The sequence below is a fragment of the Zootoca vivipara genome, chromosome 5 (assembly GCF_963506605.1).
Source record: "Zootoca vivipara chromosome 5, rZooViv1.1, whole genome shotgun sequence".
NCBI lineage: Eukaryota > Metazoa > Chordata > Lepidosauria > Squamata > Lacertidae > Zootoca > Zootoca vivipara.
In genome coordinates this window covers 84378987-84393745 of record NC_083280.1, presented here as the reverse complement: position 1 = coordinate 84393745, position 14759 = coordinate 84378987, and the positions used below count along the sequence as shown (strand labels likewise).

Below are 14759 nucleotides of genomic sequence, written 5' to 3'. Positions count from 1 at the left end.
CAGGGCTGTGCCCTCAAGCTCTTACTGTAGGGGCAGTGTCCTCTAACTGTTGCTTTAAACTTCACTGTGGATGCAGAGTACTGTATATCTTCGTCTTTCTAGCAGAAGGTTTAAGTTTCTCTGACCCAGAGATAAACTGATCAAAACCAAGCATGCTCTTAAAGTTCCCCCCTCTCATTGCTGCTAAAGGGGCTGTCCATGTCTCATATTGATAAGGAGCACGTGTAGAGTTTTGTACACATTGCTTTGTATGCAACAACCCTGTAATGTAGGCCAGCTTTATTATCTTGACCGTTGCAGGTGGGAAAAGGCTGAGGAAGAGTGGCTTGCTTAAGGGCCACTTACTGAGTTCACAACAGTTGTAAGATTAGGACCAGGCACCCCCAAACCTCAGCCCTCCAGATGTTTTGGACTACAATTCCCATCTTCCCCGACCTCTGGTCCTGTTAGCTAGGGATCATGTGAGTTGTAGGCCAAAACATCTGGAGGGCCGCAGTTTGGGGATACCTGATTCCAGCAAGCCCATTGAGAAAGGCTTGCTTTCTTAACACATTTTGTAGAATGCTCTTTTGCCCAGGTGGTAATACTAAATATTATTCTTGCCATTATGCTGCTGCTGCTGCCAATGTACTCGTTACAACATGCTGTACTTTAAAGGCATGTGGCCATGGGGAGGGTTTGACACATGATTCAGATAACTTGTGGGTGCTGATATAGTTACACTGAAGTTTTGCTTGCAAAACAGAAAATAATAAAATTGCACGTAGCTGTCATGAAATTAAATACAGTATGGTGTTTGTGTGTTCTTTTTATTTTGAAAAGGGGATTTACTGCCCATGCCTCAACTTCCGTTTTCAGCATAGTAATAACCATTTTCAGGTGTGTGTGTTTTTGTGTATGTGATTTGTTTCTGCAAGATAGAAACATACTTAAACAGTACGCAAAGATACCTACAAACTATGTATCAATTTTGTTTCTTTTTTTTGAGAAACATTTTGCACAGATTACAAAAACATCTGAGGGTAGAGGAGTAAACTTTTCCTTGAGATATAAAAGGATGTCATATAGAGGTGGGAGAAAGGTTGTTTTCTGCTGCTCCAGAGAAGCGGACACGGAGCAATGGATTCAAACTACAAGAAAGAAGATTCCACCTAAACATTAGGAAGAACTTCCTGACAGTAAGAGCTGTTCGGCAGTGGAATTTGCTCCCAAGGACTGTGGTGGAGTCTTCTTCTTTGGAGGTCTTTAAGCAGAGGCTTGACAGCCATATGTCAGGAATGCTTTGATGGTGTTTCCTGCTTGGACTGGATGGCCCTTGTGGTCTCTTCCAACTCTATGATTCTATGAATTACAACCATAGAAGAGCTCCGCTGTACCAGATCCATGCCTCTGAACATAGATGTTCTATTTTTGCTAATAGCTGTTGAAAAACCTATGTTCTCCACAAGGTTTGTCTAATAGCCTATGCTAATGATCACCACTGTCTCTTTTGATGATGATCTGCTGTGTAGAAAAGTCCGTTTTCTTTTCTTTTACTCTCCTAAATAAGTTGTGCTGTTGAGGAATCCTGTGTGATCTATCTTTCGTTCTTGGTAGGCTTTATGGTCTTCACTATACAGTACAGTCGTACCTCGGCTCCCAAACACCTTGGGCGTTGAACATTTCGGCTCCCGAATGCTCAAAAACTGGAAGTGAGTGTTCTGGTTCTTGAACATTCTTTCAGAAGCCGAACATTCCACAGCTTCTGATTGGCTGCAGGAGCTTCCTGCAGCCAATCAGAAGCTGCGCTTTGGAAGTTGAACGGACTTCCGGAACGGATTCTGTTCAGCTTCCGAGGTATGACTGTATACATGCTAAACATTTTTTTTTTCATGATTATGGATGAGATTCATTTTAGAGCACTAAACCTGGAGCTTTCTCTTGCTTGTCACAACACTAAAAAGGTGTGGTCCCTAAAAAATGAAGAATCAGTTACCATAGTTTGACTACATATTTGGAAGTAAGTCCAAACACATTCCATGGGATTTTTATCCTGGTAAGTGTATTTTTGGATTACAGTCTAAAAGCCAGAGCCCATGTGAATTTACTCAGAAGTAAAGCAATGTTTGAAATTTGCCAGGTGTGTTTTGCATTTGGGGCAGGTTCAATTGCCACCATGTGGAGATCACTGGATGCCAGGTTGGTGACTGACATCTCCATCTGGCTGGCCCCTCCAACTTTCCTAAGCTGGTAAGCACAGAAGAGCTTATTTATTGCATTTACAGTGGTGCCTCGCTAGACGAATTTAATTCGTCCCAGGACTCAATTCGTCCTACAAAAAATTCATCTAGCGAGTCCTGGTTTCCCATAGGAATGCATTGAAACTTAATCAATGCGTTCCTATGGGCTCCAGGGGACTGGCGGCGGGGAAGGCAGGCAGGCAGGCGCTTGCTCTCTTGCCTGCCTGCCTTCCCCACTGCCTGTCACACGAAGATTGGCGGGCGCTGCTTGCCAGGGCTTGTCAACCCCGGCAAGCAGCACCCGCCGATCTTCGGCTCTGTCCCCCAGCTGTGTGACAGGCGGGGTGGGGGAAAGGCGGAGGAACGATCCCTTCCTCCGCCTTTCCCCCACCCCGCCCGACAGAGACGGGATCGGACTAGGGTCTTCCCGCGCTAGTGTTCCGCTGGTCTCTGCCAGTTGCCCCTCACTGCTCGCAGCAACCGGCAGAGACCAGCAGAACACAAAGGGGGACTAGCTGCAGCGTGGGAAGAAGGCCAAGGAAGATCAGCTGAGAGGCGCTGACAGCTTATCTTCCTTTGCCTTCTTCCCACGCTACAGCTTGTTCCCCTTTCGCTAGAGGAATGCCTTGTAGGTTTTGTGATCGGAGGTTTTTATGGCCATGCTTCGCAAGACGAAGCGGCGGCCATAGAAAACCTCGTCGTCTTGCGAGGCAACCTCCAATCACAAAATCTTTTCGTTAAGCGAAAAATTCGCCTAACAGGGCATTAGTCTAGCGAGGCACCACTGTCTATCCAGCCTTTTTCTCCAAAAAGTACATAGTTCACACCCCTCCTCAGTTAATTCCTACAACAACCCTGTAAAGTAGGTTAAGAGGCTGTGACTGGCCCAAAGTCACCCAATGAGCTTCATGAGTGAGTGGGGATTAGAACCCTGATCTCCTAGGTCCTAGTCCAAGGGTCAGCAACCTTTTTCAGCCGTGGGCCGGTCCACCATCCTTCAGACCATGTGGTGAGCTGGACTTTTTTTTGGGGGGGGGAATGAACAAATTCCTATGCCCCACAAATAACCCAGAGATGCATTTTAAATAAAAGGACACATTCTACTCATGTAAAAACACACTGATTCCCAGACCGTCCGTGGGCTGGATTTAGAAGGCAGTTGGGCTGCATCTGGCCCCCGGGCCTTAGGTTGTCTACCACTGTCCTAGTCCAACACACTAACCACTACACCACACTGCTTAGAGTTCTTCTGCTAGAGGACAAGCTATCTACAGTAAATTAAGTAGGTAAATGAATAAATAAATATGGGCTTGAATGTGAATTGAATTGGTTTTATTCTGGATTGTTTTATTTGATGTTTTAATGTGCTGCAAACCACTTTTTTCTTTAAAATATAAAGTGGTATAGAAATGAAAGGAATAATAACAACGATAGGGTTGGTGTGTGTCCTCTTTTTTTCCAGGACATGCCCTCCTTTTCAGGGGTAAAATTTCTGTCCGGGTGGATTTTTTAAATTCGCCAAAATGTCTCTGGCTATACAGTACTTGCTTGATGAGACATAGACATGACTGGTGGTTGAAGACTTGCTTTCCTCTTCTCTTCTCCTGCCCCCACCCTCAGCAATATATCACAGCTTCTATAGCCTACATATAGTAGTAGAGGTATTTAAAATGAGAGTCATTACAGTGTCCCCTTTTTTGCTCTTCAAAATATGGCAACCCTAAACAAAAATAATGAATTTCATAGCTAAAAAAGATGCCTAGACATTCTGTTGTGGTGACCGTAATCTCCGTTTAAGGTGCCATTTGGCAATTAGCTTATATATCTGAGTTTCTTGCACTGCAAGTAAGTGTGCACAGGATTACGGCAGAGCTTTCCAAACTGTGTGTCGGGACACATTAGTTTGTCAGTTGCAGTCTGTAGGTGTGTCGTGCAAAAGCTCTCCACTCTTCTCCCAGGGCTGGAAAGGGGTTAGTTTAACCTCTGGTTTGTTGTAAAACTGAATTACTGTGTCATGAAATGATGCAAAACTGAATTACTGTGTTGTGAAATGATGCATGTCTAAAAAGTGTGTCACTAACATGAAAAGTTTGGAAAGCTCTGGAGTACAGGCTTGGTATACACTCCTATGAGGTTATTTGTCAGACTGGGTGTGAAGCAGAGCTCCCGTGCCTAATGCATTAAAGGGAATTAGATGCAACTTCTCCCATCAAGCTACTGCAGTTTTGGGAAGTATTACCTGTCAAAATTCTCCCTTTCTAATGTGTGTATTAAACTGTCTTAATGCAGCTTGGAAGCTCTACATGGCTATGGTGTTCTGGAGCCTCAGACCTCTTTGGTGTGCCTGAGCATCTGTATGTTTCCTGAGTACTGTACAAGGCCATGGGTATATGGGAAAATCTCTTATGTCTGTAGGCTCATGGCCTCTCTATGAACTTATTAAATAAACAAAGACCCCCCCCCTCATATTCTTAGAAGGTGATATTTGAGTGGAGTCTCTTCTCCCTTTCCTTGGTGGTAACAGACATAAGCAATATTTGTGTGCATGGGTCCCAGACATCACTTGAAGATGTTAACTGCAGATAGCATGAATTCCTGTCTGCCTAAAAGGGTGCACTGCTTCTTTCCAGAAAACCAGAAGGACTTGTGGCCCCACAGCTTTATGTTCAGAGAGATGTCATGGTTGTTTAGCGCTGTTGTTTTGAATGACTTCTCAGTGGGAATCAAAATACATTTTAGTGCTCGGAGTAGCACCCTCTATTACTTCTGCATGAAGCTCATAGTTACACTATGGAACTCTATCTCGCAGGAGGCAGTGATGGCTTTAAAAGAGGATTCGACAAATCCATGGAGGAGAGGGCTATCAATGGCTACTAGCTATGAGGACTAAGCTCTGCCTAGTTGGAGGAAGTAATGCTTCCAAATACCAGTTGCTGGAGGAGGAGAGTGCTGCTCTGCTGCAGGAAGCGAGAGTTCTGTTGTGCTTGGGTCCTGCGTGTGGGTTTCCCACAGACATCTGGTTGGCCCCTGTAAGAACAGAATGCTGGACTAGATCCAGCAGACTCTTCTTACGTTCTTATCCCAGCACAAATTATGTAAGCCACTCTCCACATCACGGTTGCATAATGTAGCTGGTGAAATGGTGCAGAGTTTTTCTTAAACTTTGATGAAAACTCCCCAAACTCCAGTCAAACCATACTTATTTGAGATGTACATCATTGTGGGCAAACTTAAAGTGTGGGGTTACTCTACTGCAACTTTCCCTGGTGTCCTCCAGCTGTTATTGAACTACAACTCCCATAAATCTGGCCCATTGGCCATGTTGGCTGGGGATAATGGGATTTGGAGTCCAGCAGTTGAGAGGGTACCAGGTGGGGGAAGTCTTCTTTACTGCATTGGGTGACTGCTGTCTTCAGATTCTGACTTCATCATTTATATATAGGCAAGGAGCAAACTTCTAAATCCTTGAACTATTTTGCTCTGAAGCAGCCTTGGGTGCTAATTTCTTAACAGATGTCAATAGTCCTACATGTAGGTTTGCGATAATGATACTGATAAAACTGCAGCTTGCTTACTCATCTGCATAACCAAACACTCCAGGGCTTTAAAAGTCTGCTCCTCTATCATATAATTGCATACCACTGAGGTCCTGACTATTTTCTTTTGAGTCCAAATTCCTGCTGACAATAAACTCCTAGTGTACTTCCCCTGCCTCACACTTTGGCCATAGTGGACACACATTCTGACTGCAGGAGAACTCGGTATTTTAAAGAACCCATTACCCTTTGTGGATCTTAGAAGGTTAGAATACATGCTGATTTTCAGCACATCCCTGCACAAAATGCCTGTTTGGTGGGGACAGCTTGTCTCAATCTACTTGGTGCCCACTGAACCTTGTAAATTGGTTGGCTGGACGTGCTCTCCAATCATTCAAAGTCCACACAATTTCTGAGACTTCTTTGTGTGGCAGCTTTCCCATATTCTAATATCCACATGGTTGAAAGCAAAACCATATGGATATTGTAAGAATAAATCTATGAGTAAACCTGCCACACAGCTGTGCTATGTAAGTCAAGGCAACTTCTGAAGAGAGGAACAGCAGTTGTGTGGAGAAGCTGCTGGAACTAATCTGGGTTAATTTAAAGGAATTGTCAGATAAACTTCACCCCAGAGTTTCAGGCTGTTATAAGTCTCTGCTAATCTTTCTTCTTGTGCTTTCTTTCTTGGTCTGATTTTTGGCTATATAAAAGTACTTAGATCACAAACCTAAGTGCTTTCTCATGGAGACAAGTTCTACTGAAAATAGTGATTCCTTCTAGAGATTGCACAACCAAGACATGTAAATAATCATGATCAGGGTGGGAATGCAAACATATCTACATTCCACAAGTATCAGTGGAATGTCAGTACAGTGGTACCTCGGGTTAAGAACTTAATTCGTTCTGGAGGTCCATTCTTAACCTGAAACTGTTCTTAACCTGAGGTACCACTTTAGCTAATGGGTCCTTCTGCTGCCGCTGTACTGCCGCCATGTGATTTCTGTTCTCATTCTGAAGCAAAGTTCTTAACCCAAGGTACTATTTCTGGGTTAGCGGAGTCTGTAACCTAAAGCATCTGTAATCCGAGGTACCACTGTACTTGTGTGTGCAGTGAATTTTCCCTAGTGCCAAACCAAGTACAGGGTCCCATTTGTGCACACTACTTCTGTTGCTGTACTTCTATATGATGTTAGCATTTCTCCTTTGTGTTGCTACATATATGGAAGCCCTACTTGGTTTCATGGGGCAATTTTCACTGATTTGTAGCATGCATGTTGTGAACTGGAGTTCTTAAGTATGTTCAGAGTTGCTTTACCCAATAACATCAGATTTCCAAACAGATTATTTTAAGAGCTATAGGAAATGGTGGCTTTTGTTACGTGGTGCTGTTTTTAGGCATGGGAGTGCCCAGCTAATTTTGTCATTGCTTTAAGATCTATACCTTCCTCGCAACCATTGGTCTTTACTTTGTCCCCTGAGTCGTCGTCGTCGTCATCATCATCATCTTCTTCTTCTTTGGTGATCACTCACAGCTGAGTAAGATTGTCTTCCATGAACATGGTCTTAACAGTGTGTCCGTTGGTGACTGTGGAGGCCAATTCTGGATCCACACATCCTTCCACAGTGGGGACATAGGTTTCTGGGTGGGAGTTGATTGTGATGAGGGTTTGCCAAACATGCCTTCCTCTTAGCACATTTCTCCCTTTTGTCCTGAGTTCTAGCATCTTCAAAGTCTATGACACCTTTGGTAAAGGCTGTTCTCCAATTGGAGCGCTCGCAAGCCAGTGTTTACCAGTTGTCAATGTTTATACTGCATGTTTTTAGATTTGCCTTGAGAGAGTCTTTAAACCTCTTTTGTTGACCACCGGCATTACACTTTCCATTTTTAAGTTTGGAATAGAGTAGTTGCTTTGGCAGACGATAATCAAGCATCTGAACAACATGACCAGTCCAACGAAGTTGATGTTGAATAATCATTGTTTTGACACTGGTGATCTTTGCTTCTTCCAGTACACTGGCATTAGTTTGCCTGTCTTCCCAAGTGATGTGTAATTTTTTTCGGAGGCACCGTTGATGGAATCTTTCAAGGAGTTGGAGATGGCGCTTATAAGTATAAACATAAGAGTAGCATCCTCTCAACCAAGGCTTCAACCAAATGCTTAAAGATCATGGATATAAAAAATAAACAAATCCCCAGTGTCAGAAATATCATCATTAGTGTGTAAGTTCTGACGTCCTTGGTGGGCCTTTGAGATAAAAGCACCTGTTCATGAAAGCTCATTGGACTGGAGTTAGTCCAACAAAACAATTTGGTCAAAGAAAGAAATTTGTGGTTTTTATGCCACGTGGAGCCTTCACTCTTCAAATAGGACCTCACCAGGCCAATTTCAGTTGTACATACGGAATGATGTGGCAGCAGTTATTAACTAGCTATTGTCTTTATCTGGATTTACTAACTTGAGATCACTGGAGCAGACAATAGAATAGTTGCTTGAATTGGGAGCTTCCCTGTGCAATCCTCTGCAGGTCTGCTCAGAAGTCAACTTCCAGGCCAACATTTATAGGATTGCAGTCTCGGTTGTGCTTTTACAGAGCCAGAATCCACACTAGAAACCAACATTTCTTTCAACTTTGAATTGCGTTTGGGGGGCTGGCTCTACTTTTTGCAATTTTTTCTGGTGTATATATTAGGTGACTCCATGTGTTTTTGAAACAGCTGGTTTTGCAGAAAGTTTGTTTACTCCAGTGCTTTTGAATATATAATTGTGGTAGTTGTGGTTGGATGTGGCAGGGAGTGCAAGTGTTTGTTCCTTGGAGGCTTTATGCATCCCTTTTGAAGTACAAAGTACTCTAAAATGGATATGTATTTAGTGGCAGGAAATTTTAATAGCACTTTTATGGTACTCAAGAGTGTTCAAACAATGAATTATCTCAGTATTTTTTTATTATGACTCTTTAACTTTATGCTTCATAACTAGTTTCCCTAATGTGTCCCTAATCTCACCTTTTAATATCTAATATCTTTTGTCAATCCTACTAACTCATTTGCAGGGTGGCAGCTCTATCATGAAAAGTCTTCCTGGCCAGGAAGAGCAGTGGTTGTTGGTAGAAAATACTGAGTTTACCTAGCACCACTCTGTTCCAAACAGCTATTTCATCTGCTTGTATCAACCAAAGAGCCTTGTGTGATGGCAAGTAGAATCATTCTCCCTGCCCGTACTTCTAAGGAAGATAATTAAGGTTGCAATCCCACTTACCTAGGAGTAAGCCCCATGAACTCTGTGCGATGTTACCTATGGGTAAAAATGTATAAGGGTGTGTTGCCAATGCCTGCTAAATATAGGACTGGATGCTGTTTAACAGAGGTGTCACCATCTGTTGAGTAATGAGATGTAATGGTGTCCTTTTTATTTAAAAGTAAATGGATTTTCCCCTCCTGTGCATCCTACTCCAGTTAACTTTGGTCCAGTGCCATATCTAATGTAAGCATTGCCTATAATTTCATCATTAATTTATCCTTCTGAGTTAATGATTCCCAGCTGGCAAGCATATATTGCCTTAATTAAATCAAGCACCTTTTTGCATTTCCTGAGAAGGCAAAGCTGGACTCTTTTTTTCAGAGAGGATGAGAGCACCTTGCTAAAAACTATATATATATATATATATATATATATATATATATATATATATATATATAGTTTTAATGAAAATATAAGAATAAAATTAGCAAAAAGTTTCCATAAAGACATCAAGAATAGAGATGCTCTTTTGGCTCGACTCTAATCTCTGATATGACGCTTAAGTAGTACAGCTTAGACTCTCCCAGGAAGCTTCTCCACCTGTAACTCCTGTTATGTAATGGCTGTCATGTCTTAGCCAATACAACCCTATCTATGTGCACACAATTGTCTCCAGTAAAGATTCAAAGCAGTGTACAGTATTGCTAATTTCCCAGATTATTGATTTCAGTGAATATGTGTATAAGATATGCATATGCATCCACAGACATACTAGCATATCTGTTAACAATGAGATATTCAAGGTTCGGCTTTGGGATTGGTTATGAGAAGCATGTTATTTCATGCAGTTGTACCCCTTCTATGTAACTTCTTGCCCAGGAAATACAATGTGTAAAACAAACAAACCCCTTATTCAACCATAACTTAATTGGGAGGTCCTCTTTGACACAAGCATAGGAGGGTTAACATCTGGCTCTTTGAGATTGTTATGTGTCAAGCAACTGGAAATTTGAAAACTGACACTGGTAAAGAGGGAGTTTATGTGCAGCATTTTCTCCTGATGATAAAAATATGCTCCTGTCTTTTCCAGCCCCGAAGTGGTTACATTTTTGTGTGTATTAATCTAAATGCTTTTGCATGCACATGTGTCTTGTAAATAGCTTTGGGATCTTTTAGGGTGAATGGCAGCAGACAATTGGAAAATGTTTACTGATTCTGGAGTGGGATTCCAAATAATTAGATTGAAATCTCTCTTCCTTTTGCTTTCTGGAGACTGTTAAAAGCGAGCCTTTGTCCTGAAGTAGAATTTATTGCAAAGGAAGGGATGACAGATGCCTTGAGAAGGGAAAGGAAATTGCAAGAATGAACTCTGGGCTTTTTATTTTTTCAGCTCATGTATTCACAGTAAAACTATTTTCTCTGTAGTTGACTATCTCTTTCTCAGATGAAGTTACTGAGCAAGGATGAATTAAAGGGGATGAAGTGCTACATTATCAGACTGCAATCATTTTAAGACCAGCTGAACCACAAGGGTGATTTGTAAAGTTGGGGATGCAGTGGCAAGTTGTCATGTAGAGTAGGTTGTATTTTGAAGAACATGAAATATCATCCAAACACAACTTGCCTGACTCTTATTTTCTTGTTCTTATCTGGAATTTGAAGAAATGGAAACTTAAAAGACAAATGGAAACTCCCTAAGACCAAGTTCTTTACAGAGTGCACCCTGAATCAGGCATAGACATTGCTTTGCTGCTTAAATTCTTCCGGACTAAATAGGGAGTTATCACAAATTAAACTTGCAAATACATCAATTTTCAAAAAGCACTCGGTCAGCTTTTCTGAAACTTTATGTAAGTGGTTTGCTATAGAGGGATGAGCTCATATGGATTCATTGGAGATGCTGATTAAGTGCTAAAACTTCAACTGTTTTGTGTGTGGCAAGATAAAATTTCAGTGTGTCTTGTGCAACACCATTCATTGTTTAATAACTGCTGTATGTGAGAGCTTAAGATTGGACTTCCTTTAATCTTGTAAGTTATTATGTATGGCAATAATGCATTATCTTTATTAAGAGTCTGGCATCTTGTTGTAAACATCTGTGCTTTATATGGGAAATCAGCATTCCTTTAAATTTTGATGTTGATTCGCAATGTAATGTTCTATTTTATTTTTTATTAGTAAGAGATGTACTTTTTTGTTCTGTTTTCTTTTTTCTTTTTCCTAAGTTTTCTTTATGTGTCCATGTTGATTTTTAAACCAATAAAGATTGAATTAATTTTTTTAATGTTGTTGACTAAAAATCTTGCTTTAATAGGCATTGATTGCTAGGAGGGACTTGTTTTTAATGTGCATTGGTGGCGGGTGGCTGCTGGAAATGTACCGCCTGCTTAGGGTTTAAGTTACAGAGAAGCAATTTGGAAGTTGGAATGTAGCGTTGAAAGTGACAGAAGCCTGAGTTTTGCACCTGATGATTTGCAAAGGAACAGGGTGGGAGGAGGCCATAAATACATGAAGGTTGGTTTTGGAGAACAGATACTTATTTGAAACATTTACAGCTTGTCTGCCTGCTTTCCCATACTAACTTTGTATATTTTAAAACAATGTACAGTAGATGAAAACAAAACTAGATGAACAGAAAAATGCTCCACTTGCTACTCTTTGCTTACAAGAAACAAAATATTTAAAAGATGGCTTCTGGAACTTCCTTCCACACTGGGAGGTGTGAAACACTATAGTAGTTTCTTTTCAACCGTCTTACATAGTTGTGATTCGTATTTCTTACTATTATTATTATTTATTAAATTTCTAGACCACCCTTCACCTGAGTATCACAGGGCTGTTTGCAATATAAAAACACAAAAATATACAACACAGAAAGAAACAGAAGTAATGCCCCCCCCCAGTTTAATAGGCCATATATTGTTTAACTAGCCAAAGGCCTGGAAGAAGAGGAATGGTTTTGCTTGGTGCCTAAAGATATGCAACAAAGGTGCCAGGTGAGCCTCCCTAGGGAGAGCATTCCCCAAGCAGGGAGCCACTGCATAAAAGGCCCATTTTTGTGTTGCCACACTCCGGATGTCTTGTCCGGTTAGATTCATGTTTAACTGATAGGGTATTATGGAAGAACTGTCCTGAAGATTGCTGCCTGATTTCTCCCCCAAGATTGCTGCCTGATTTCTCCCCCATTTTGCACCTCTGTTTGAGAACCTATTAGGTTGTATCCAGTGATAGACAGACTCAGAGTAAACACATTGAAATTGATGGACATGGCTTGCTTAAGTACATTAATTTCAGTGAATCTACTTTGAGTAGAACGTATTTGGCTACAACCCATTGTCGTGGTCCAGCTGCAGATATGACAAAGTACTAATGCAGAATTGTTACTGGTAGGTTGGGTGTGGAATGAGTACACATTTTTGTTTCCAGGTGTGAGAGAGTCTTGATTTACTGTTTCTACATTTTGCATTTGTACAGTAGGTTTGCAGACACAAAGACAACAGCTGGGAGACAAACATAACTTGAGCTGTATTGGATGATGCAGACTGATCACTCTCCTATGTGCAGGGGGTGAGAGAGCACCTTACCTCGCTGCTCATGCATATACCTCAGATACCATTGTTTATCTACATTTTAATAAAATATTAACTTATGGTCTACATGTGCAATATTCAAAGCATACAGATTCACTTTACACAGTTGATTTCTCATATAAAATTGTGTAGTGTCCTCTGAACTTACATTCACTGGATTTTCTGCATGCAGGCCCCATTGAAACATTTTTCCATTGCTTGGATAGCTATTGGTGTTGGAGGCAAGATAGGAACAATCCTCTTTTCCACCAGGTGTAGGGGAAAGATCTGGCTCTGTAACATCCAATCCAGCCCATAGTGGTTAAGGGACCCGGGAAGCCCTCGATTCAAATCTTCTCAACCATGAACTCACTAAGGTGGCTTTAGGCAGGCTGTTATCAGTTCGTTTCAATTTCTTCCATCTGTAGTATCCTGAGGTAATTTAAGTGAAGTACTATGACCACATGAAAACGAACTATAGAAATAAATTGTTACTGTTTTGCAGATACTTTAATGTGTATTGGCCCTAAGAAATGTAGCCTTTCTCCTCTTCACCCCCTCCCTTTACTCCCGAATTTTAGGGTGCTTGGCATCTGAACAAAATAAACTAGACAATAAAACTGAGACACTACACTAATGATGTTACCGAAGCAGGATACTGTACTAAAAATGCTATCTTTTAGATACTCTGCTGTTAACTTTGGAAAAGTTAATTACAATTTAGTAAATAAGTTGTTCTTGAAACTGCAAAATATCCAACTTGAGCTGACCATGGAAGTTGTTAAAACAGATTCATAATGTGACCGGTGGAGCTAGACTAATCTCAACAGTGCTAGCAGTTTATTGTCCTGACAATTGGGTGAATACTTTCATTTTGTTTCCTGCATATCTAGATTTTCAAGGCAATAGATGTCTGAAGATTGCAAATCACCCAGCTGCTAAACCCTTTTGCCTTTAATTCTTATAGGTATCTTACATCGGTCAAGATTGCAAAGAAATCCCAGCATTCCTAGGAAGAAACTATGGACGCATTGCAAAAAGACTGGATCTTAGCTTCAACTTGTTAAGGTAGGTCATGCTTTGGGTTTGACCATGGAGCAACACAAATGAGGCCTTTAGCATTTTTAAAACAAAGTATTTGTTTACTACATGTCATCAATTTCTGTACTGATGTATTGTTTACCCAATTATACGAATAGTGCATTAATATAGAGCTAGTCTGTATGCAGAAAAGAGTTTATGGTTAACACTTTCTTTGGATATTTCTTTGGAAGAAGAATGAAGAGGAGATTATCAGTTGCAAGTATCATTTTGCAATGTAATGGATGCAGCTTACATTGTACAAGAAATTTGCACTATTTTTCATCTGCTTCTGCTGAAAGAAGAGATGAATGAAAATGTGTTCTCAGAACAGATCAGGAATTGCTAAACTCTCTGAACTGTCTGAGACTTTGTTGAGTCTCTTCCAGGGTGGGATTGCTTTAGAATAATTTTTAAACTTAAGTTTCCTATTTTTAGATATGGAAACAAGCATGCCAATTTACCTATCTAATTGGTTGCTGTAGCAATAGGAATGTATTGGAATACAACCAAATATAGCCTTTTAACAGGAGCTTAAACTAAGAGCCATATAGTCCATATGCCTTTTGCACGGCAGAATTATGTTTGCTAAGAGATATTTTCGTATGCCTTTCTCTGTACATATGCCAGGATACAAAGTGCTATCTCTGACTTGAAGGCTAGGGCTACAATCCAATGCACAAATACTTGGACATAAAAACAGTTATTTACTTTTGAGTAAAATGTGTGTTTAGGAGCAAGATAATGGTGCAGTCAGTGGTTTTTTTCATGGAATGGATAAATGAGTGGTCATCAGAAATATTCATAATTTAAGACAGCATTGTAGGGCTAAAGTTGAAGAGCATACATTACTATGCTGTCCACCTGAATGGGCTCTGGATTATTTTGGTGAGCTACAGAATGATATCTCCTGGATCCTAGTGTTTGTGATGAATTTCTAGTCCCTGGTTCTAGTAGAAAACCCACACTAATCAATGCTACATGTAACTTACTGGCTGCACTTGCATGTCACATTCTTAATTCTACAAACTGTGGCTTGAACTCTACTTGCAATCCTTGTTTGGAGTTCTTGCTCAAACATCTGTTGCTGATGTGTAACAGCAAACTGGTTTA

At 40.8% G+C, this 14759-nt stretch overlaps 1 protein-coding gene across 1 annotated transcript in view; it reads left to right on the top strand.

The window, feature by feature from the left end:
- The window catches only part of LRMDA (leucine rich melanocyte differentiation associated), a 748100-nt gene that overhangs the window by 1651 nt on the left and 731690 nt on the right, over positions 1-14759 (top strand). The window contains exon 2 of the mRNA XM_060275030.1: positions 13534-13634. Coding sequence (XP_060131013.1) covers positions 13534-13634 — 101 coding nt within the window. The remainder of the gene's footprint in view (positions 1-13533; positions 13635-14759) is intronic.